The 24,491-nt window shown below is 36.7% G+C and overlaps 1 protein-coding gene across 1 annotated transcript in view; it reads right to left on the reverse strand.

Annotated features, from left to right (window-relative positions):
• CSMD3 (CUB and Sushi multiple domains 3) overlaps positions 1-24,491 on the reverse strand; it is a 1,274,540-nt gene that overhangs the window by 877,042 nt on the left and 373,007 nt on the right. Inside the window, exon 5 of the mRNA XM_043601622.1 lies at positions 11,981-12,188. Within this exon, the coding sequence (XP_043457557.1) occupies positions 11,981-12,188 (208 nt within the window). The remainder of the gene's footprint in view (positions 1-11,980; positions 12,189-24,491) is intronic.

Here is a 24,491-nt window from a genome sequence, read left to right on the forward strand (position 1 = left end):
AAAAATTAAAAAAAAAAGAAACATATATACCAGCATATGATATCCTATAAATCATTAAAACCTCATACTGCATTTCACAGATTTTTAGATGCCCAATTAGCATTTGTTTCTTTTTATGCAAGCTTTCAGGAATAAATGCCATATACTAACTCAGAGATAAAACTTATGGATAATTTCTTGGGGTAAATACCTAGTAGTGGAATTATTGGATCATATGGTATTTCTGTTTTTAATTTTTTGAGGAATTCCAGACCGTTTTCTACAGTGGCTGTACCAATTTACATTCCTACCAACAGGGCACAAGGGCTCTTTTTTTCTCCACATCCTCATCAACACTTGATATTTCTTATCTTTTTAATTCTGGCCATTCTGACAGGTTGTAAAGTAGTATCTCATTGAAGTTTTGATTTAGTTTTGTATGGAGTTGTTGAATTGTTGAATTCTCTATGTTGTACACCTGAAACTAATGTAACATTGTATTTCAATTATACTTAAGTGAATGAATGAATGAATGAATGAATGAAAACTTAGACATAAAAACCTGTGTACTGAGAAGAGGCGAACTCTATTCAAAGTCACTTCTTTCCCTCTGCAGGCTATGCTTTATCAAGACTTCCTTCTCTATTATCCTGACATCACATGAAACAGAAATGCCATTGCCTTTCTTTTTATACTTGGATCTAAGTTGCCAAGTAGTGTTCTAGAAATATGAAAGCTCACCAGTTGTTGCCACTACAAATTCACCTTGTAAAATTCCAACTGGATCCAAAACACTGCCAACCAATCCTTCGATTCCCCTAGTTGCTTGGGTTTTTTGTTGTTGTTCTTTTTCCCATTCTCCACAAAAGATATTTTTAAATGATCCCATTCTTCAAATATCCTAGCCTATCACCTGTTCTCACTTTCAGCAGATGGCCTCGCCTCTTTCATCAAGGAAAAAACAGAAACCACTAGAAAGAGTGTATCTCAATTTCTGGTCAGCACACATATGAAGGTACATGCAGATACATCTGTTGCTTCACACCTTGCTCTTGACAAAATGGAGTGGTATTGCCTCCTAAGTTACAGGTTAATAAATTAAATGGAAGTGAATATGGGAAGCACTAGAACTTAAGGTGATATTAAAAAAAAACATGAGAGTAAGCAAGAAGAATATTGAGTTTGGGAATTGTAGTATCTCTGGTTAAACTCATAGGAGCTGTTTATTAGAGAAGAGGTAAGGAGATCAAAGGATACTGGGACGTCCTCATGGATAACAGAGACAAACAAGATGGCGTTTGATTTCTATGGGTTAAATAAGATCATAAAATTAGTCTAAATTTCATATACTAGAGTTCTGGTTTAACTTTAGAGATATGTACACTTTTATAGTCTTTATGAAAAATTACACAAGAACCATGTAATCAGACATGTTTTTCCCTTTGAAGTTAACACAGATCTTTAATTAACACACTCCATAACTACAACATTTTAGTTAAATTTACTCTTCAATTTAAAAACAGAATAGGCACTCATTTACTTCTTTGGATAGAGGGACTCTTTGGAAATACAATTTATTGTATAAATAAATTAATTAATAAAGATGTAAACATGAATTTAAAGTCTGGTTCTTAAAGGTATAAAAACATCACTAAAGGATTTTTCTTCTCCACACTAATAATTAGAAGGATAACTTCAAATTTGTCACAAACAAGTAGGTTCAAATTACAATTATATATTTTAAAATATATATATGTATAAAATATGTATGTATAAAATATGTATATGTATATGTGTATATATATATATAATTATTAATATGTTCAAGACATGGCTACTTCAAAACAAAAGGTTTTGCATCTTAAAAAAATAAAAATGACAGTTTGCTTTTAAATGGAACTGATTTGTTAGAAACCTTTGAAAACACTTCTCTTAGTAAACATATTTGTGCTAATTCCTGATTCATATAACTCTGTTGTAGCATCTATTGTAACTCTTTTTTCCATGGATGACCAAGACTTATATACATTACCTCTTCATGCTACAATCCCAAATGAGTCTCCCTTAAGGCAGAAAAAATATATTTAAAAGTACTAAAATGATAGATTAAACATACTAGGCATTCTCAGATATCTAGTATAATTTTTAACTCTTTACAGCAAAATTATATTTAAGCATCAACCCAGTGTAAAATAACTTAAGACTATATTTAAAAACATTAATATGTACTAAAATATTTATATGTCAAACTCTCAGGTTTTATAATGTTTTACTAATATACAGTATGTGTGTATGTATGTGTAAGTATATTTTAAGAAAGTCCTGGTTGTATGCACAATAACAAGAGGTAATTTCATTAAAAAGTACACTGGGGCAAGTATTTGAGTATCTCAATTGTCATTTTGAATGAATTTTCAACATACATACATTAAGTCTCAGGATTCATCTCCCTCAAAGGGGAAAACAGGGCAGTTGAATCCTTAAAATCCCTCCTGGCTGTAACATCTTATCATTTTATGAGCATCCTATTTAATTTACCTAAAGAGAAGCATTTACCTAATTTACCTTGATGGAACAATGGATAAGGAACATGTGGTAAAACCAAAGGATATTATTCAGCCTTAGAAAAGAAGGAAATCCTGGTATATTGGACAACATGGATGAACCTTGAGGACATTCTGCCAAGTGAAATAAACCAGTGACAGAAGGACAAATTCTGCATGATTTCACTTATATGAACTATCTAAAACAGTCAAATTCACAGAAGCAGATCGTTGAATGGCATTTGCCAGGGGATGGGGGAGGGAGAATGGGGGAGTTGCTATGCAGCAAATATAAAGTTTAAGTTATGCAAGATGGATAAGTTCTAGAGATCTTCTATACAACATTGTGCCTATAGTTAACAATGCAGTATTTTACTATTAAAATTTTAAGGGAAGATCTCATGGTAAATGTTCTTATCACAATAAAAAGAAGGTAGTTCAAAATTATAAAATCATAATAGATATTTAATCAAGTTACTTCACCCCTATGGTAAAGTAGTAATATACAGAACTATAGCTTTATTGCATGTTTTAGCCTACTAATAATTGTCAGAAGGGAGCAAACAGGAACACCTGTTTAATAGGATTAGTGTCTGTGATATTTATTTTTGCAGAATCAAGATTATGGCCAGTTTCCTCTGGTTAATTTATCGTGATTAGTTAGAAACTTTGTTGACCCACTAGCACAATCTTTGTACTATTCATTGCATAAGTTTATAACAAATACATATGTATATGTATTACATAGTTAGCTTCATTAGCTTGATATATCATGTTAATTTGTCCTTCAACATTTTTAGTGGTTCAAAATATATCAGCTCTGTGGGATGCTCACAGGACAGTTACATAACATAGTTTCAGTATTGATTAAATGTATTGCTTTAATTTCTATAGCAATGCATTGGAATCACCTAGTTTGCAGATTTCCTGATTCCATGCCTACAGAACGTAAATCAACAGATTTGTGTGGGAGCTGGAAAATCTGTACTTTAACAAACACCACAGACAACTCTGATATAGATACTACAAAAACACCACTTGAAAAATACTACTAAATGTGGAAGTGTTAGCACACATAAAATACATACATATATACTACATATAAGTGAAACATATACACATATGTATGTATATACAGGTATATATATATATATTTCTATATATATTTATATACCTGTATCTATATCGGTATATAACACATATACATATTCATTTATGTATCTGTATCAATACATATCAGTATAGGCATGCACATACTTTTACGTAAAATACCAATAGATTCAGGTTTTCTCTGGAGGGACTGTAAAAGTAAAAACAGTGCAACACTTTTCTACTTTTCTTCTAATGTTTTTCCCTTTCTTTCATAATAATAGGATTTTAGCTGGGCAAAGACCACCTAGAATAAGAATTATATTTTTTTGGGTCTCTTACTGCCAAGTGTCTATGTAACAAAATTTTAGCCAATGAATATAAGCAGAAGTATAAAATGCAATAGAACAATGTAGGGCAGCAACCAGAACCTTCAGAGAAGTTGAAGAGTACCGTTAGGTCCTTTCTTTGACCTTTCCTTCCTACTTTCTGGACTCAATTTAGACATGAAATGATCTTTGGAATGAAGATCACCTACAAATAGAAGGGTAATATGAAAGCATCCCAAGTGTTTGGTGCCAGGGGTATTCATAAATGTCTTGTATATTTACCTCCAGAATTTTACATTTAAAAACAATTGTATCTCATTCAAGCCTGTTGGTGTTTGTTTTTCACTTTTTCTTTTTTATACCTGAACCTAATCCAAACTAATACATATGGCTGCGATCAAATCAAGTATAATCACTTTGGAAAACAGGTGAAAACAGATGGTCAAGTGATCTGCTTTTTTTTATAAAGGACAAAAATTATGTATTCATTTCACAAATATACGAAATACCTAAGGTGTGAAATGGGCAGTTTAGGCATTATGTATAAGTTTAGATATGAGCTCTCCTTAAGATTCTGTTGTTTTAGTAAAGGTATGGATACAAATAGAAACAAAGTAAGACAACAATTATACACGTCGGAAAAGACCATTGAAATCATGACAATTCATGCAAATTCCACAGTAAAGGGAATAGAAATGAAAAATGAAAAACAGACCAAGGCTGGGCAGAGGCCAGCATGTGTAGAGTGGATAAAGAAAGAAAATCCCCCACCCCCAAAAGGGTCTGAAAAGACACAGTGAGTAACAACAAAAGGTAGAAGAAATGACTTCACAATAACAAGGGAGATGGCTGTTCTAGAAAAGAAGAGATGACCAGCAAAGTCAAATGTTGCAGATAAATCAAGTGAGGTAAGTGCCAGAGTAGGAACTATGATATCATTGGTCATTTTGGAAAAGATAGTTCTAAAGAAATGGTGGGACAAACCACATTACAGCTCGTTGAAAACTGATCACAGAGAAAAAACTGATGGTGTAGAAAAGAGTTAATAAAATCATGGGCATGACACCCTTTAGTAGGCAAGGAAGTGCTCTAGTGCACAAAGGAAGGAAACATCTTTGGATGGGAGTCACCAGACAACTGAAATTATGACTAATCTTACCAGTTCAAATTTAAATGTTTAGCATTATTTTAACTACCTAATAAATATCAACAAATGTGTATAAATGACTTAAAAATATACCGTATGCCTTATTGCATCCTTAAGTTCAATGAAATTAATTTAAAGAGGTGTTCCTATGCCATATGCTCTGAATATGTTTTAACTCATATTCTGATTTTGATAACTGTAGTCATTCCCTTGACTTTAACAAATACTTCAATTTTTATGGCTTCTAATATATGTTACATGTAATATAGTTACATGTAATATAGTATTAAATTATATATAATATTAAGTTATATATGTTATAATATATTGTTATAATATCATAATTGAGTTACACATTTCCAACTTCCGGGGTAGACACAGACATGTTCTGTGGAAATCCAGCTTAACCCTCAATGTGACACCTTACAAAGCAAACTCATTTCTCCTCTGGTTCCAATATACAATTGTCTTTCTGACCTTTCTAGTATTATGTATGTTCTGTAATCTAAAAAAATTATAATTATTAAATCTGAGATAAATCTGAGATATTTAACCACTCATTCCTCTTGGATCCAGTCTTTGATAACAACACTTTACTCTTTTATTTCTGTATGTGGATCTTCCAAATTGATAAACTCCTCTCATAAGGAGTTTATCCTTATGAGATAAACTGTCATGGAGTAGTCTGTCATGGAGTAGTCCCCAGCCTGACCTATGAATCTTCATTTTCTTGATCTTCCTCACTCTCTAGTGACTGATTTTTCCCACCTTCCTTCCTTTCACAAACAAGAGTTTTTTGAGAGAGAGAGTGAGCAGGAGGGGCAGAGAGAGAGAGAGAGAGAGAGAGAGAGAGAGAGAGAGAATCCTAAGGAGGCTCTGCGCTGATGGCCCAATGCAGGGCTTGAACTCATGAACTGTGAAATCATGACCTGAGCTGAAACCACGAGTTGGGACGCTTAACTCATTGAGCCACCCAGGAACCCCACAAACAGATTTTTTTAAAAGGGAGTATTACTTTCATTACCTTCACTTTTCGCTTTAACAAGTCTCCCCACTCTCCATCACCAATTTTTTGCACTCTAGTAGGTCATTCCCATTAGCATGAACATATGGTTTTATCTCTCCCAATTAATAAACAAACCAAAAACCAAAACTAAATCTAAATCTAAAAATTATTTTGACTCTACTTTCTCTTTTAGCCTTATTTCTTTGTTCACCTTTTTTTTGCAAAACTTGCTGAAAGGCTTATTTGTACTAATTATCTGCAATTTCTCTTCTCTGATAAAGACATTCACCCACAAAACTCCTTACATCACAGTAATCAATTATCTCCATGTTATGAAATCTAATGAACAGTTCTGGAGCTCATCTTATTAGCTGATCATCAAATTTGACACAGTTGATCAGTTCCTTCTCCTTGATGTATTTTCTTCATTTGGTTTCTAAGAAACCATATGCTCTTGGTTTTCCTCCTAGCTCATCGATAATCCTTTTCAAACTCTTTTACTTGTTCTTCCTAGTTTTCCTGAATTTTGGAGTGTCCCAGAGCTCAGTTGTTAACCTTTTCTCTTCTTAGTTTAGTTTAACAATCACTTCTAACTCTAAACTTCCAAATTTAGATCTGTATCCCATACCTTTAATTCTGAACTAAGACTTGTGTATCCAACTGCCTCCCTTGAAATCTTCACCAGAACGTGTATTAGCCATCTCAAACTTAACATGTCCAGAATTCAGCTCCCTGTCATCTCTCAAAACAAAAAAAAAAAAGGTTTTACAAAAAAGAAAAAAAAACCTTCTCAATATCAGTGGATATTGCATCCTGTTAGGCCTTCAAAAACCTTAGAGCTGTCCTCACTTCTTAAAGCTATTGTTGCTCCTTTTTCTTTCTTTCTTTCATTCTTTCTTTCTTTCATTCATTCTTTCTTTCGGTTAAATTTTTTTTTAATTTTTTTTCAATGTTTATTTATTTTTGGGACAGAGAGAGACAGAGCATGAGCAGGGGAGGGGTAGAGAGAGAGGGAGACACAGAATCGGAAACAGGCTCCAGGCTCCGAGCCATCAGCCCAGAGCCTGACGCGGGGCTCGAACTCACGGACCGCGAGATCGTGACCTGGCTGAAGTCGGACGCTTTTTTTTTTTTTAATTTTTTTTTCAATGTTTATTTATTTTTGGGACAGAGAGAGACAGAGCATGAACGGGGGAGGGGTAGAGAGAGAGGGAGACACAGAATCGGAAACATCTTTCGGTTAAATTTTTTAAATGTTTATTTCTTTTTGAGAGAGATGGAGACAGGATGTGAGTGGGTTAGGGGCAGAGAGAGAGGGAGACACAGAATCCGAAGCAAGCTCCAGGCTCCAAGCTGTCAGCACAGAGCCCGAAGTAGGGCTTGAACTCACAAGCTGTGAGATCATGATCTGAACTGAAGTCAGACGCTCAACCGACTGAGGCACCCAGGCACCCCTGCTCCTCCTTTTTGTTGAATTTCACATCTCATCAGCTAGGAAATTCCCTTCACTTTATCTAGAAAATCTAGCCATTCTCATCACCTCCACTGCTATTTTATAATTCTAACAATTACAATATCTTACCTAGCTTACTGCAAATAATGTCTATTTTTCTACCTTTCCTTCCTAGTGTTTGTTCCTCATATGGCAGCCAGAGTGATCCTTTAAAACATAAGTCTGACCACTAAGGTGCTCAAAACCCTTTAATACTCCACATTTCACTTAGACCAAAAGCTGGGCTCCATTGTCTTTCTTTTCTACCACTTTCACCCATGGCAGTTCTTCTGTAACCACAATGACCTACTAGGTGTTCCTTTAAACACAATGAGCCCCACTCTAAATTATGTGTTTTGCTCTAAATGTATTTCTGCCTGGAATGTCTATTGTTGAGATTTTGCTTGTCTAACTTCCTTACTGCCTTTAAGACTTTGCTCAAATATCAACTTCTCACTTAGGTTACCTACACTTCCATCATCCCACAGTTGCTCTCCTGACCTCTCTTATCCTACTTCACCCTTTCTTTCTTATCACTCTGTAGACAGAGTATGCCATTAACTTATTTATAGTGGTTACTGCTTACTGTTTTTATAAATAAATTTTATAAATTCTGCAGGAGCAAGCCTCTCCACTATTTTGATTGCTGGGTACCAAAAACAATGCCTGCCATGCAGTGAATACCCCATAAGTCATTGCTGAATGAACACTGAATGAATGGGAATCTAGTAAGAACCTAAAGAGATTAAGTTTGGAAACAATTTCAAAGAGTACCTAATCCAACTCTACAGCCGAGGCTTTGTAAATAAGGCAATATATAGTTACTTCCAACCTCCTGGCCCCTGTTTTAGTACCTAAGCATAATGCCAAATAATATTAGAGTTAAGAAAAGGCTTGGGTGTTGCAGATGAGAAACCTGAGTTCTAAGAAGGTGACATAACTTATCCAGTTATCTTACCTATCTACCAACAATCAGACAAAGCTGAAACTAGAATTGAAGTTTCTTTGTGCTATGTGATTTTTCATTTTGCTGCAAGGGAATCAGTTGACATTGGTCGAGCCTCACAAAATTTTTATCATCCAGTATTAATTAACTGGATCCTCTGCATTCCTGTCGGATCAAGCAGCGGTGATGTTGAGTGTTGTTTAACAAATCAAAACTTACAGATTTAGCATATACACCTTGTAAGAGAGGCATTGGCTAATTGAAAGTACTCTCTGTGCAACACCATTATTGGGTTAGCTTAGTCTATGTTGCCAAAGTCAAACACAGATGCCTCACTGCCTACATTTCAGGAAAAAATTTAATGAACAGTAGCCAATGGCAAGTCCCCAGTCCCTCAATGAGGGACCTGAAGTCAAAGGAACCATTTGTAATTTTAACGAAAAGAATGTGAATATCTCCCTTTCAGCATTACTTTACATTTCTCTTTTGAATTCTACTATGAATTAAAAATATTATATGAACAATGCATTAGAAGAACCAATGTAATACCACCTGAAATATAATTTTTCATTTTGATGACCATATCTTAAAAATATATGAGAAAATGAAAGGATTTAAGGGAGAGGGCTAAGATTAGATTTAAAATTTTATTTTAATTATTCACAGATCATTTTACACATCAATTCCATAACTACTATAATTAAAAGGAAAACTGTTTTATGATGCTGAAGTGGCTATACACAATAATAATTTACTGACAATATGCATCTTTAAGCTGGCATCTATAGAAATACAATACAGTTTGGGCATTTGTATCATTTTCTCGCGAATTGCTAAATGACCTTGTGGAGTCATATTATATATGTAATCAGGATTTTAACAAGTCCACCTAAACATTTACTGTAACACTAATTTTAAAAGATAGTAAAACATTAAATTTCTAAGTTATTTTTCCTTCCTGAGGAAGAAGGAATTAAGTAGCCCAGTGTCATTTAATTAGAAAATTCAGAGAAGAGCAATTTGTGCATCTGATACTATTATTGGACAAGCTACATTGTTCTAGAAACTCAGAAACATACAAATAAATGTTCATACAGAAGCATACAAACCATTACTAAGAACACACGATCTGTAAAGAGAGTGACTACATGAACATAAATGGGGATATTATGATCCCCACAGTAAATGCATTTGTTCTGCAGCTTAGTGGTAACTAAGAAACAGGTACTACAAAACATTATTTCCTAATTTCCTTCATTATATCTAGTAATAAAATGCATATTGAGTTTAAAACCTTAGATTTTTCATGGGATCACTTGCATACCAAAAGATGGTATCATTATTGGAAAATTCATAGCATTTTCATCCACCTGAATATGACTCCAATATGTATTATGCTAGAAGTAGTCATTTCTAAAACAAGTGTTTTTGAATTCTCTAATTTTCAACCAGGATTCTGCTGAGTTTCAATGACCTGGGCATGAAATTATCCTGGGAAGAGTTAAAGTTATATTACCCTGAGAGTTCACAGCCTGAGGGTAGAGGAAAACACAAGCAAATACAAAGCAAAGTAGGTATAGCTAGTGTGTTACTTTTGTCTTATCTTCAAAGGAATGTGTAAGATGACAGACAGGTGGACTTTTGCCAAAGCCCAGATGGCTATAAATGCACTTGTTTTACTTTTAAACATTTACTTAGTGTCCTTTCAGCATCAATATTGTTTCCTCTTTCTTCACATTTTTCCCTCTTCTTGCCTGTGTGATACCTCATTCCCAGATGTCTTCCTGCCCCTCTAAATGCACTTCCACAGTGTATTTGCTGGATAATCCCCCTAAACTTGGGTCTTTCATGCTGTTGGTGCTCAGACTCAGTCCTGGTTCCTTCTCATCTCATTCCGACCTATCTCCAGCTATCCCATGTTATTGATGTTGATTGGTTCAATTACCTTAGAGATCAACTACATATCATTTACGCTTCTATGCAGAACACCTGAATCATACCGTCAGACACAGTTGTCTGTTAGATGGCAATTTATACTTATATAATAATTTATATTTACATATGTTGTATATATAACAATTCTTAATATTCATACCCTTCCCACTCCAAATTTGACCTTCCTTCAACAATTTCAAATCACTGAATATCGCGACCTTCTCTACCAATTTGTGCAAGTCAGAAAATGATGTTTTCTTTAAACATCACCTTCTTTACCACTCTTCAATCCACCAGAGTCCTCTTTATTATGCCTCCTTAGATATCCCTTAACTTATTCCACTTCTTTATTTCCATCAATACCATTCTAATGCAGGCTACCATGCTTTTTTTCTTGGATTACAGCAATCACCTCTTAAATGAGCTTCCAGCTAACGGAGACCCACTTCAAATTAATCTTTGCACTTAGTAAGAAAAATCATTTGAAATTTCAAACCTCTTCATATAATTGTTTTTGACAAAACACTTCAATAAATTCCCTTCGTTCGTTCTTATCAAATCCTTTACTTGGTATAAAAGGCCCTTCCAGGTCTCATGTTTACCTATTACCTCACTATACCAATTGTATCATTCCTCACTTAATTACTGATTCATAATCTACTTTATACTTCGCTCATATCAGTGTATCATTTTTTAACTGTATAATGAAACACTTTCTTCTAAAAATATTACATTTTAAAATCATGTTCTGAAAACTCTACAGTTTTCATGAGACCATGGCTTGAAGTCTATAAAAAAAAAGAGACCATACTAACCCAGATATAATTAATTTTTTGCCTTCAGATGACAGATTAAGAAAAATATCTATCTACAGAAACAAAGGCAAATTATTTCCAAGACTATACAGTTAACTGGAAAGGAATCACCAACTATGGACTGGCATGGTAAGAACATAACTTAAGTTCACATTAGGAACAACTTTTCTTTCCTTATGCATGTTGTGATAAAGTCACATTACTTTTAATTTTTTAAATGTTTTTTATTTATTTTTGAGACAGAGAGAGACAGAGGATGAGCAGGGGAGGGGCAGAGAGAGAGGGAGACACAGAATCCAAAGCAGGCTCCAGGCTCTGAACTGTCAGCACAGAGCCCTACACGGGGCTCGAACCCATGGACTGTGAGATCATGACCTGAGCCGAAGTCGGACGCTTAACCGACTGAGCCACCCAGGTGCCCAAGTCACATTACTTTTAATTGATAATGAATATTACAACCCATTGAATGAATTAATGAACTGATAGTAATGGAGAGCTCCATCTTTCAGAATTCCAATTTATTTAATATATTAGTACCGTTATATTCAAAAGTATCCCTCAGCTCTGACAGTTGCCCCTTAATAATTTTTCTGTAACTATAAGTTCTTTTTAAAAAACAAAACCTTTAAAGACCCATACACAGCTGTTCTTTGCCTCAGGCGATGGCATCAATGTTAGGTTAGAACAGAAACTACTTACCATATGGTAGGTGGCTCAGAACCTTCTATTTCTAAGTAATCATACTTTTCTTCCATTTGGAAATCCGTAAATATGAGTGAAATTGTGTCTCCAGGCTCTGCTACAATGGTCCAAGTGCAATCAGCATTGTTATGATACTCGTTAGGAAAACTAGGGCTTGAAATGATGCCACTGGATCCTCTCATTGTTCCTCCACATGCGTCTTCAGCTGTGAAAATAAGAACAAGATGTTCAGTTATAAGTCATTAAGGGAAGTGCAATTAAAGCAATTCCGTTAACATTTTTGGATAAATATAGCAGTCCAAATATTGTGACACCAAGTGCATACTGCACTAGTAGAGATTAAATAAAATGAGAAGTCCATGAAAACATTTTCAGCCCATACATAAATATAAACCCTGTCTTGACAATGTTATAACCATTAGTTGAAATAGCAATGAAAGCAAGTCAAAAATCTACAGTGCTAGTAGATCTCAGGATAAGACCAAGATTTTCTTTTCATTGATTAGGTGATGAATAAAACAAAAGCAACACCATTCTTAAGGTTTGTCATACAAAATCTTTAATCACTTTGGACAGGTTTATGGTAGGGCTGAGCTTTGTTTTTATTTTTTTAATGTAGGTACATACAAAATAAAGAAACAATTTAAGAGAGAATATAATTTTTGCCGGTGGCATGTTTGCAAGCTATTGAAAGTGTGAAATTAAATGTTAAATAAAAACACATCACAGGGGCACCTGGCTGGTTCAGTCAATTGGGCATCTGACTCTTGATCTAGGCTCAGGTAATGAACTCACAATTCATGTGTTCGAGCCTCACATCAGGACCTGTGCTAACAGCAGGAGCCTGCTTGAGATTGTTCCTCTTTCCCTCTCTCTCTGCCCCTCCCCTGCTTGTACTTGCAGGCATTTGCTCTCACTTGCTCTTTTAAAATAAATAATTAAATGAACACTTTTTAAATAATACATCATATATCCAGGAAACTTTAGAGAGAAATAATATAGTAACTAAAATCTTTGATAACATATTCCCTGTAACTCCACTAAATAATGTAAACCTATTTTGCTACGTATTTATAGATGTGTATACAATACTATAAATAAATTTTCTACTAACTTTGTATTGGGATCTAAAGTCCCCATTTCTCAGAGGTCATAGGTTCTCCCCAAGTCTACTTTTGGCCAATGGTGTACTCTAACAGAGGGGTTACATGACCATCTGTGTTTAGTGTGAGATATATAAGATAAACTTCCTTGTTTTACAACAGTGTTTAGGACATTCAAATTAACAGGTTATTAGTTTCTCGTTCAATAAATTGTCTCAAGATTTTTGTTGCTTTCTTGAGTCACTCAGAAAATTCCATCAATTTAAATCAAATGTTGGGAGAAAAACTCTGGCTCTATCATCACCAGATCTATGATGTAATACTCCATAACTTTAATAAATAGAGATGGACATCATCCTATTTAGCCTCTCAATGGTCTAGGAATAGCAAAATGCTTTGGTACGAGGGACAACATTAGTATTACACTGTATGCATCAAATAACATTAGGTTCTTTCTGACACTATCCATTTAACCCCGTAATTCAAAGCATAAGTACATTGCTCTTAAAAGATATTTAATTTTTATCACCCACTACTGTAAAACTTATATTTATTTTTATTGCATGACCTTTCTCTTAAATATGTTGGGTAATTGGAATGAACTTGTCGTCCTGTCTAGACTATGAAACACATTACTACAATTTTCTTCCCCAAACACACAGTATTTTCCCTCAATACCTTTACTTTAACCTCTGGTAAACATATCCTGCACTCCCCTAGCCCCAACCTCAAATTACTTCTAATCTTTGTCTTCCCAGGACCAATACCAGGATTGAGTAGTACTTTGGAAATAAAATGTTACACTATCGTATATTTGTAGTATAACTAGTACACAACCTATTCAAACCATAGCTCTGTGAGATACTTATTTCCCCGTCTCTAGATACAATATTAGACAAACATAGGACATTGTAGTTGACATTCAGATGAAAGAAAAAAAAATCTTTTTTCATTCAAGAATCTCAGTTCATTGATTAATATGTCTAGTCCTACCTACATGAAAAATAACTGACTTCATTGGATTAAGACTCTTGGCTCTCCCTAGCTTGGGCTTATGGCAGATGGGGCAGAGGTAAGGCAGAGGTGTGGTCTCTTCTTTCCTATTTTTCCCTCTTAGCATTTTTGTTCATCCACCCCTACACACTGAGAATTCTGTGATTCCTCCTAGAGTTTGGAGTAGAAGGGATTAGGGGACATGAATCTTTCTATTTGCCTGACACTGATTTGGTGCCATTTGCAAGGGCTTTGGCAGATGATTAAAGAAAGATGCTCGTGAGTCTTTTCATGGGATCCTCAGAGGTGTCCCAATCAGTTCCCTTGTTGTGGGGGAATGTGTCTGTCTGGCTGCCTACATTTCTCACTTATACCATGGGTATAGAATAATAGACTTCCATCTCTTTCCAACTATGAATGCTTATCCTTCCAGGTGGGGCTCTTGGGCAGGATTTAAGACAATTTGAGACGAGAATTCCAGCACAAAAACACTTCATTTGGTCAAATGAAAACATACCTCATTTATTCATCCTCTGTGGAAATGCAGTTTCTCCCCAACTGCAGCCTTATGGCTTTATAATCGACATTTAAGTATTTCAACCATGGTTTAATAATAATACACTGTGTCCCCAAAGCTACAGGGCATACAAATCAATTTCTCTGCATGGTTTCCTTGAAGTTCCTCAATGTAGCCTCACAGAGGAGAGAAATCAACCCAAACTCCTGATACATGAGATGGAGCACAACTTGTAAAATAGCTCTTCCTTGGGAAATTTTTATTTTACAGCAAAATAATTTCAACTCGAAAGTATGAGTGCCTTGCACTTGAAAACAAGGTGGGAACTCAGATCTTCCAGCATTGAAACCAATGCTCTTACCAATTCTTGTATCAAGTTCTTTGTTCAGTACTTCTGTTTGATCTCTTTATTACTACGGAGACTAACAGAGCATCAGTATGCAACAAAATTGTGAAATAGGTAGGTTGCTTTTAGTACACGTTAGATATACAATAGTTAGCCCTATCTGAACTTTATAACCCTTATATTGTGATTTGGCCTAGATTTAATACAATACTTATAAAAGCCAATACATTTTCTATAATCATAAACTGTTATAGCAGAATGCATTACTTAAACCAAAATTTTTATTTTATAACGGAGTTAGAACAATTGAAAGGCAGCATTAGAATAAGTTATGAAACCCTTAAATCCAGTTCTATGCTTTCTCTGCTAAGCAATATTGCCTGGTCACTGGTCAAAGTGAGTTGGTCCTTGAATTCCTTCAGCATCATTCTGTCTCGGCCACCACATTCGCCTGTTTGATTTGTGTTGTCTGCAACATCTTCTGTCCGACAATTCACAGAAAGGGCAGGATTCACAAAGTTTGTTCAAGAGAACTATTTCTTTTTTTTTTAATTTTTTTTTCAACGTTTATTTATTTTTGGGACAGAGAGAGACAGAGCATGAATGGCGGAGGGGCAGAGAGAGAGGGAGACACAGAATCGGAAACAGGCTCCAGGCTCTGAGCCATCAGCCCAGAGCCTGACGCGGGGCTCGAACTCACGGACCGCAAGATCGTGACCTGGCTGAAGTCGGACGCTTAACCAACTGCGCCACCCAGGCGCCCCAAGAGAACCATTTCTTAACAGACTCCAGACACACATGGGATCATACTGGTTATTTTTACAAACTTTCTGCGGGTTTTAAAGTCAATTCACTTGGTCATATGTTCAAGAAATATCCATTGAGATCTATAAGGTACAAAGTGGAACGGTGTTAATCTCTCAGGCTACAGCGATGATCAAAAGTTAAGGTAACCTCTGCCCCCATGGAGCATTCTGACAATTAGGGTGTGAGGTTCTAAACAAACAAAAACAAACACTTAAAATTACATTTCTGCCAGGCCAGGAAAGAAGGAACATTTAGTACTGATGTCATATATTTGGGCTTTGAACTAGTTAGGGCATTCAGGAACAGATTCTCTGAGGAAGTGATGCTAGATTAGAAACCCAAAGGGTGAACAGCAGTCATTAACTAGATGAGAAGCAGAATGAAAAGTGTTCTCAGCGGGTGCACTGACACTTCCACTGGAGGAAATAGGCATTCTCCAAACAGAAAGGAAATCCGTGTGCTGTTGCCAAGACAGTGAGGGACTCGGTGGTACTAAATAGGGTTGGAAGGGCAAATAGGGGCTAGACGTGGTTGAACCTTTCTGACAAGCTTATGGAGTTTCTTCAGAGAAATGGAAAGTTACTGATGGGTTTTCAGCAGAGATGACATGATTGTTTTGGGTGTTGAAAATATTCTGACAGCTCTTTGGAGATGACAGAGGGGAAAATAGAGGATCACATTAGGGGGCTGAATCACGAGTTCGGGCAATTTTTTTCCATGCTTTATTGCTTTCAAAAAGATAAACAATCTCTTCTTTTTCAGTGTCTTAGCATATTTTTATTTTTATTTTTTTTATTTTTTTTCTTTCTTTCTTTTTTTATTTTTTATTATTATTTTTTTAATATATGAAATTTATTGTCAAATTGGTTTCTATACAACACCCAGTGCTCATCCCAAAAGGTGCCCTCCTTAATACCCATCACCCACCCTCTCCTCCCTCCCACACCCCATCAACCCTCAGTTTGTTCTCAGTTTTTAACAGTCTCTTATGATTTGGCTCTCTCCCACTCTAACCTCTTTTTTTTTTCTTTTTTCCTCCCCCTCCCCCATGGGATCCTGTTAAGTTTCTCAGGATCCACATAAGAGTGAAACCATATGGTATCTGTCTTTCTCTGTATGGCTTATTTCACTTAGCATCACACTCTCCAGTTCCATCCACGTTGCTACAAAAGGCCATATTTCATTTTTTCTCATTGCCACGTAGTATTCCATTGTGTATATAAACCACAATTTCTTTATCCATTCATCAGTTGATGGACATTTAGGCTCTTTCCATAATTTGGCTATTGTTGAGAGTGCTGCTATGAACATTGGGGTACAAGTGCCCCTATGCATCAGTACTCCTATATCCCTTGGGTAAATTCCTAGCAGTGCTATTGCTGGGTCATAGGGTAGGTCTATTTTTAATTTTCTGAGGAACCTCCACACTGCTTTCCAGAGCGGCTGCACCAATTTGCATTCCCACTAACAGTGCAAGAGGGTTCCCGTTTCTCCACATCCTCGCCAGCATCTATAGTCTCCTGATTTGTTCATTTTGGCCACTCTGACTGGCGTGAGGTGATACCTGAGTGTGGTTTTGATTTGTATTTCCCTGATAAGGAGTGACGCTGAACATCTTTTCATGTGCCTGTTGGCCATCCGGATGTCTTCTTTAGAGAAGTGTCTATTCATGTTTTCTGCCCATTTCTTCACTGGGTTATTTGTTTTTCAGGTGTGGAGTTTGGTGAGCTCTTCATAGATTTTGGATACTAGCCCTTTGTCCAATATGTCATTTGCAAATATCTTTCCCATTCCGTTGGTTGCCTTTTAGTTTTGTTGGTTGTTTCCTTTGCTGTGCAGAAGCTTTTTATCTTCATAAGGTCCCAGTAATTCACTTTTGCTTTTAATTCCCTTGCCTTTGGGGATGTGTCGAGTAAGAGATTGCTACGGCTGAGGTCAGAGAGGTCTTTTCCTGCTTTATCCTCTAGGGTTTGGATGGTTTCCTGTCTCACATTCAGGTCCTTTATCCATTTTGAGTTTATTTTTGTGAATGGTGTGAGAAAGTGGTCTAGTTTCAATCTTCTGCATGTTGCTGTCCAGTTCTCCCAGCACCATTTGTTAAAGAGACTGTCTTTTTTCCATTGGATGTTCTTTCCTGCTGTGTCAAAGATGAGTTGGCCATACGTTTGTGGGTCTAGTTCTGGGGTTTCTATTCTATTCCATTGGTCTATGTGTCTGTTTTTGTGCCAATACCATGCTGTCTGGATGATGACAGCTTTGTAGTAGAGGCTAAAGTCTGGGATTGTGATGCCTCCTGCTCTGGTCTTCTCCTTCAAAATTACTTTGGCTATTCGGGGCCTTTTGTGGTTCCACACAAATTTTAGGATTGCTTGTTCTACTTTCGAAAAGAATGCTGGTGCAATTTTGATTGGGATTGCATTGAATATGTAGATAGCTTTGGGTAGTATTGACATTTTGACAATATTTATTTTTCCAATCCATGAGCAGGGAAAGTCTTTCCATTTCTTTAAATCTTCTTCAATTACCTTCATAAGCTTTCTATAGTTTTCAGCATACAGATCCTTTACAACTTTGGTTAGATTTATTCCTAGGTATTTGATGCTTCTTGGTGCAATTGTGAATGGGATCAGTTTCTTTATTTGTTTTTCTGTTGCTTCATTGTTAGTGTATAAGAATGCAACTGATTTCTGTACATTGATTTTGTATCCTGCAACTTTGCTGAATTCATGTATCAATTCTAGCAGACTTCTGGTGGAGTCTATCGGATTTTCCATGTATAATATCATGTCATCTGCAAAAAGCGAAAGCTTGACTTCATCTTTGCCAATTTTGATGCCTTTAATTTCCTTTTGTTGTCTGATTGCTGATGCTAGAGCTTCCAGCACTATGTTAAACAGCAGCGGTGAGAGTGGGCATCCCTGTCGTGTTCCTGATCTCAGGGAAAAAGCTCTCAGTTTTTCCCCGTTGAGGATGATGTTAGCTGTGGGCTTTTCATAAATGGCTTTTGTGATCTTTAAGTATGTTCCTTCTATCCCGACTTTCTCAAGGGTTTTTATTAAGAAAGGGTGCTGGATTTTGTCGAAGGCCTTTTCTGCATCGATTGACAGGATCATATGGTTCTTCTCTTTTTTTGTTGTTAATGTGATGTATCACATTGATTGATTTGTGAATGTTGAACCAGCCCTGCATCCCAGGAATGAATCCCACTTGATCATGGTGAATAATTCTTTTTATATGCCGTTGAATTCGATTTGCTAGTATCTTATTGAGAATTTTTGCATCCATATTCATCAGGGATATTGGCCTGTAGTTCTCTTTTTTTACGGGTCTCTGTCTGGTTTAGGAATCAAAGTAATACTGGCTTCATAGAATGAGTCTGGAAGTTTTCCTTCCCTTTCTATTTCTTGGAATAGCTTGAGAAGGATCGGTATTATCTCTGCTTTAAATGTCTGGTAGAACTCCCCTGGGAAGCCATCTGGTCCTGGACTCTTATTTGTTGGGAGATTTTTGATAACCGATTCAATTTCTTCGCTGGTTATGGGTCTGTTCAGGCTTTCTATTTCCTCCTGATTGAGTTTTGGAAGAGTGTGGATGTTCAGGAATTTGTCCATTTCTTCCAGGTAGTCCATTTGTTGGCATATAATTTTTCATAGTATTCCCTGATAATTGTTTGTATCTCTGAGGGATTGGTTGTAATAATCCCATTTTCATTCATGATTTTATCTATTTGGGTCATCTCCCTTTTCTTTTTGAGAAGCCTGGCTAGAGGTTTATCAATTTTGTTTATTTTTTCAGAAAACCAACTCTTGGTTTCGTTGATCTGCTCTACAGTTTTTTTAGATTCTATATTGTTTATTTCTGCTCTGATCTTTATTATTTATCTTCTTCTGCTGGATTTAGGCTGTCTTTGCTGTTCTGCTTCTATTTCCTTTAAGTGTGCTGTTAGATTTTGTATTTGGGATATTTCTTGTTTCTTGAGATAGGCCTGGATTGCAATGTATTTTCCTCTCAGGACTGCCTTCGCTGCATCCCAAAGTGTTTGGATTGCTGTATTTTCATTTTCGTTTGTTTCCATATATTTTTTAATTTCTTCTCTAATTGTCTGGTTGACCCACTCATTCGTTAGTAGGGTGTTCTTTAACCTCCATGCTTTTGGAGGTTTTCCAGACTTTTTCTGTGGTTGATTTCAAGCTTCATAGCATTGTGGTCTGAAAGTAAGCATGGTATAATTTCAATTCTGGTAAACCTATGAAGGGCTGTTTTGTGACCCAGTATATGATCTATCTTGGAGAATGTTCCATGTGCACTCGAGATAAAGTATATTCTGTTGCTTTGGGATGCAGCGTTCTAAATATATCTGTCAAGTCCATCTGATCCAATGTCTCATTCAAGGCCCTTGTTTCTTTATTGACCGTGTGTCTAGATGATCTATCCATTTCTGTAAGTGGGGTGTTAAAGTCCCCTGCAATTACCACATTCTTCTCAATAAGGTTGCTTATGTTTATGAGTAGTTGTTTTATATATTTGGGGGCTCCGGTATTCGGCGCATAGACATTTATAATTGTTAGCTCTTCCTGATGGATAGACCCTGTAACTATTATATAATGTCCTTCTTCATCTCTTGTTACAGCCTTTAATTTAAAGTCTAGTTTGTCTGATATAAGTTTGATTACTCCAGCTTTCTTTTGACTTCCAGTAGCATGATAGATAGTTCTCCATCCCCTCACTCTCAATCTGAAGGTGTCCTCAGGTCTAAAATGAGTCTCTTATAGACAGCAAATAGATGGGTCTTGTTTTTTTATCCATTCTGATACCCTAGGTCTTTTGGTTGGCGCATTTAATCCATTTACATTCAGTGTTATTATAGAAAGATACGGGTTTAGAGTCATTGTGATGTCTGTATGTTTTATGCTTGTAGTTTTGTCTCTGGTACTTTGTCTCACTGGGTCCCCCTTAGGATCTCTTGTAGGGCTGGCTTAGTGGTGACAAATTCCTTCAGTTTTTGTTTGTTTGGGAAGACCTTTATCTCTCCTTCTATTCTGAATGACAGACTTGCTGGATAAAGTATTCTCGGCTGCATATTTTTTCTGTCTAGCACCCTGAAAATCTCATGCCAATTCTTTCTGGCCTGCCAAGTTTCAAAAGAGAGATCAGTCACGAGTCTTATAGGTCTCCCTTTATATGTGAGGGCACGTTTACCCCTTGCTGCTTTCAGAATTTTCTCTTTATCCTTGTATTTTGCCAGTTTCACTATGATATGTCGTGCAGAAGATCGATTCAAGTTACGTCTGAAGGGAGTTCTCTGTGCCTCTTGGATTTCAATGCCTTTTTCCTTCCCCAGTTCAGGGAAGTTCTCAGCTATAATTTCTTCAAGTACCCCTTCAGCACCTTTCCCTCTCTCTTCCTCCTCTGGGATACCAATTATGCGTATATTATTTCTTTTTAGTGTATCACTTAGTTCTCTAATTTTCCCCTCATACTCCTGGATTTTTTTATCTCTCTTTTTCTCACCCTCCTCTTTTTCCATAACTTTATCTTCTAGTTCACCTATTCTCTCCTCTGCCTCTTCAAGCCGAGCCGTGGTGGTTTCCATTTTGTTTTGCATTTCATTTAAAGCGTTTTTCAGCTCCTCGTGACTGTTCCTTAGTCCCTTGATCTCTGTAGCAAGAGATTCTCTGCTGTCCTGTATACTGTTTTCAAGCCCAGCGATTAATTTTATGACTATTATTCTAAATTCACTTTCTGTTATATTATTTAAATCCTTTTTGATCAGCTCATTAGCTGTTGTTATTTCGTGGAGATTCTTCTGAGGGGAATTCTTCCGCTTGGTCATTTTGGATAGTCCCTGGCATGGTGAGGACCTGCAGGGCACTTCCCCTGTGTTGTGGTGTATAACTGGAGTTGGTGGGCGGGGCCGCAGTGCGACCTGATGTCTGCCCCCAGCCCACCGCTGGGGCCACAGTCAGACTGGTGTGTGCCATCTCTTCCCCTCTCCTAGGGGCGGGATTCACTGTGGGGTGGCGTGGCCCGTCTGGGCTACTTGCACACTGCCAGGCTTGTGATGCTGGGGATCTGGCGTATTAGCTGGGGTGGGTAGGCAAGGTGCACGGGGGCAGGAGGGGCAGGCTTAGCTTGCTTCTCCTTAGGTGATCCACTTCAGGAGGGGCCCTGTGGCAGCAGGAGGGAGTCAGATCTGCTGCCGGAGGTTTGGCTCCGCAGAAGCTCAGAGTTGGGTGTTTGCGAGGAGCGAGCAAGTTCCCTGGCAGGAACTGGTTCCCTTTGGGATTTTGGCTGGGGGATGGGCGGGGGAGATGGCGCTGGCGAGCGCCTTTGTTCCCCACCAAACTGAGCTCTGTCATCCGGGGCTCAGCAGCTCTCCCTCCCTTTGTCCTCCAGCCTTCCCGCTTTCCGATCAGAGCTGTTAACTTATGACCTCCCAGAGGCTAAGTTGCTCTTGCTGTGGGAACACAGTCTGTCAGGCCCCTCTGCTTTTGCAAGCCAGACTCGGGGGCTCTGCTTGGCCGGCGAGCCGCCCCTCCACCCGGCTCCCTCCTGCCAGTCCGTGGAATGCGCACAGCCTCGCCGCCCTTCCTACCCTGTTCCGTGGGCCTCTCGTCTGCGCTTGGCTCCGGCGACTCCTTTCTGCTAATCCTCTGGCGGTTTTCTGGGTTATTTAGGCAGGTATAGGTGGAATCTAAGTGATCAGCAGGACGCGCGGTGAGCCCAGCGTCCTCCTATGCCGCCATCTTCCCTCATCCCTCTTAGCATATTTTTATATCAGTATCTTCAAAAGATTAGTTAGATCTTTGGAGGTATGTAAGAATAAATAGCATAATGATAAAATAAATTGGAATACTCCTCTTAGGCCTGTTTTTAACAACAATATTTTTTCACCTAAATAGTAAAGCAATGTGATTAAATATCTTAGACTTCTCTTGTAGTTAAGTAGAAGTTATGTTGGCTTCAATATGTAGTTGCTTATTATTTAAAGAAAATAGAGGATAATAATAAGGTTGGTGGTTACTCTGCTCTTGTTCTAAGAAAGTTGTATAGGTTATAAGATTTAAAGTACGCTACTTTAAAAACTACGTACATGTATACATAAGCTGTATGGTGGAGAGTTGTATGTTAAGAAGCTCCCAGAATCAATCTATTGTACAATAGGAAGAAAACAACCAATTCAGCCAATATAATCACGGAGCACATTTTGGTCTTTTAAGAAAAAGCACTTTAAAAAATAATCTTTTTGATTTAGGACTTATTCCAATTGTCTGGGGAAAATGCTATCAACTCTCTCTTAAGTTCTTAATGTACTCAAATCTATTGATAAAAATTATGGCATTTAAAATCAAATTCTATTAAAATTAATTTTCCTTGTTTATAATCTTATGAAGCTATCATCAAATAACTTCTACTTCTGAATTTTAAAATAACTGAATTTATGTAAACTTAGTAAACAATCCCTTTAATCTCTTACCTGTAGAGCAGGGAGAAAAGTCCCAAATAAAATCAAAATTCATTGTATTGAAGTATAAATATTAAGAAAAAAGTTCCATATTTTTCTAAGAATTAAATTATTTGCTTTTAATTTCTATGACAGGCATTGAGATACTGAAAATACCAGAGCTTGTTTGGGGTTTGAGTATGAGACCATACATTTCATTTAAATCTTGTAAATTGGAACGGCTCCAAAATATGACAGTTAAAAAAAAAAGAAAAGACAGGATAAAAAACTAAAAAACAAAAACAAAAAACACTTAAAACAGTTTTCTGTAGGACATCTTTTCAGATATTGATCTCATACTGTGCTCTGCCCTGCTATTGGCTTCTTCTGAAATAGCTTAGGGATGGGGTACAGGGGTGATAGGAAATAGACTTGTTTATCAAAAAAGAGAAATTAACTGTAAATTGTAGAAAATGTGTACACTTGGTGAATTCCAGATGCTAAGCATTCAATCCAATACCAGACTATATCATGGGGAAGCTTTTGCAAGTCTCCCTTGCTAAATCTCAATCTTCCATTAGTAGTCAAGAAAAACTGACATCTATGTGGGGATTCTTGTTCCTTTGAAGACAGACATCACTGTTGTACCTCCTAATTGACAAACTATTTCAATAACATTAATAAATTATCCACTGCATTACATACGCAGAGCAACCATTTCATTTCTATACCTCTCCCTGTTTGCATTTCATGGTTCAGCCTTATGGATCTTTGTACTTAAGGAGAAACACTTTTCTCATAGAGAAGAAAACTGAGCAACAGAGTAGTTAAATTGTACATCTTCTAGAACGGTGGTTTTATGTTTTTCAAGGCACAACACATAATGCTGTTCCATGTTTTAAGGAAAAGAGAAGTAGATTTTTGATGATTATAGAGAAAATTAAAGGGTTGTTATCATTTTCATTTCTCAGTCCAGTTCCTTCAGCTGCTTTCATACCAAAATAGATAAAATTAAATTCATCAGAGATGTATAACAACTTGAAGAAAAGCCTTCATCATTTATCCAGATGAACACCTCACAGAAAGGGAAAGAAAGCTAAGCATAATGGCATTCAACATCGAGGGTTTATTCCTAAGTACCCTAAATACTCAAATATGCTTTGGAGAAAGTATCTTGCCTTAATTTACCTTCTTAATTTATCTTCTTAAGAGACATGTTTAGAAATAAGAGGGTAAGGTAACGAACGCACTAAGTAATTAATATGTGGATTTTTAAAATATTCAGCTTAAAATTTCCA

Source organism: Prionailurus bengalensis, chromosome F2 (assembly GCF_016509475.1).
Source record: "Prionailurus bengalensis isolate Pbe53 chromosome F2, Fcat_Pben_1.1_paternal_pri, whole genome shotgun sequence".
Classification (NCBI taxonomy): domain Eukaryota; kingdom Metazoa; phylum Chordata; class Mammalia; order Carnivora; family Felidae; genus Prionailurus; species Prionailurus bengalensis.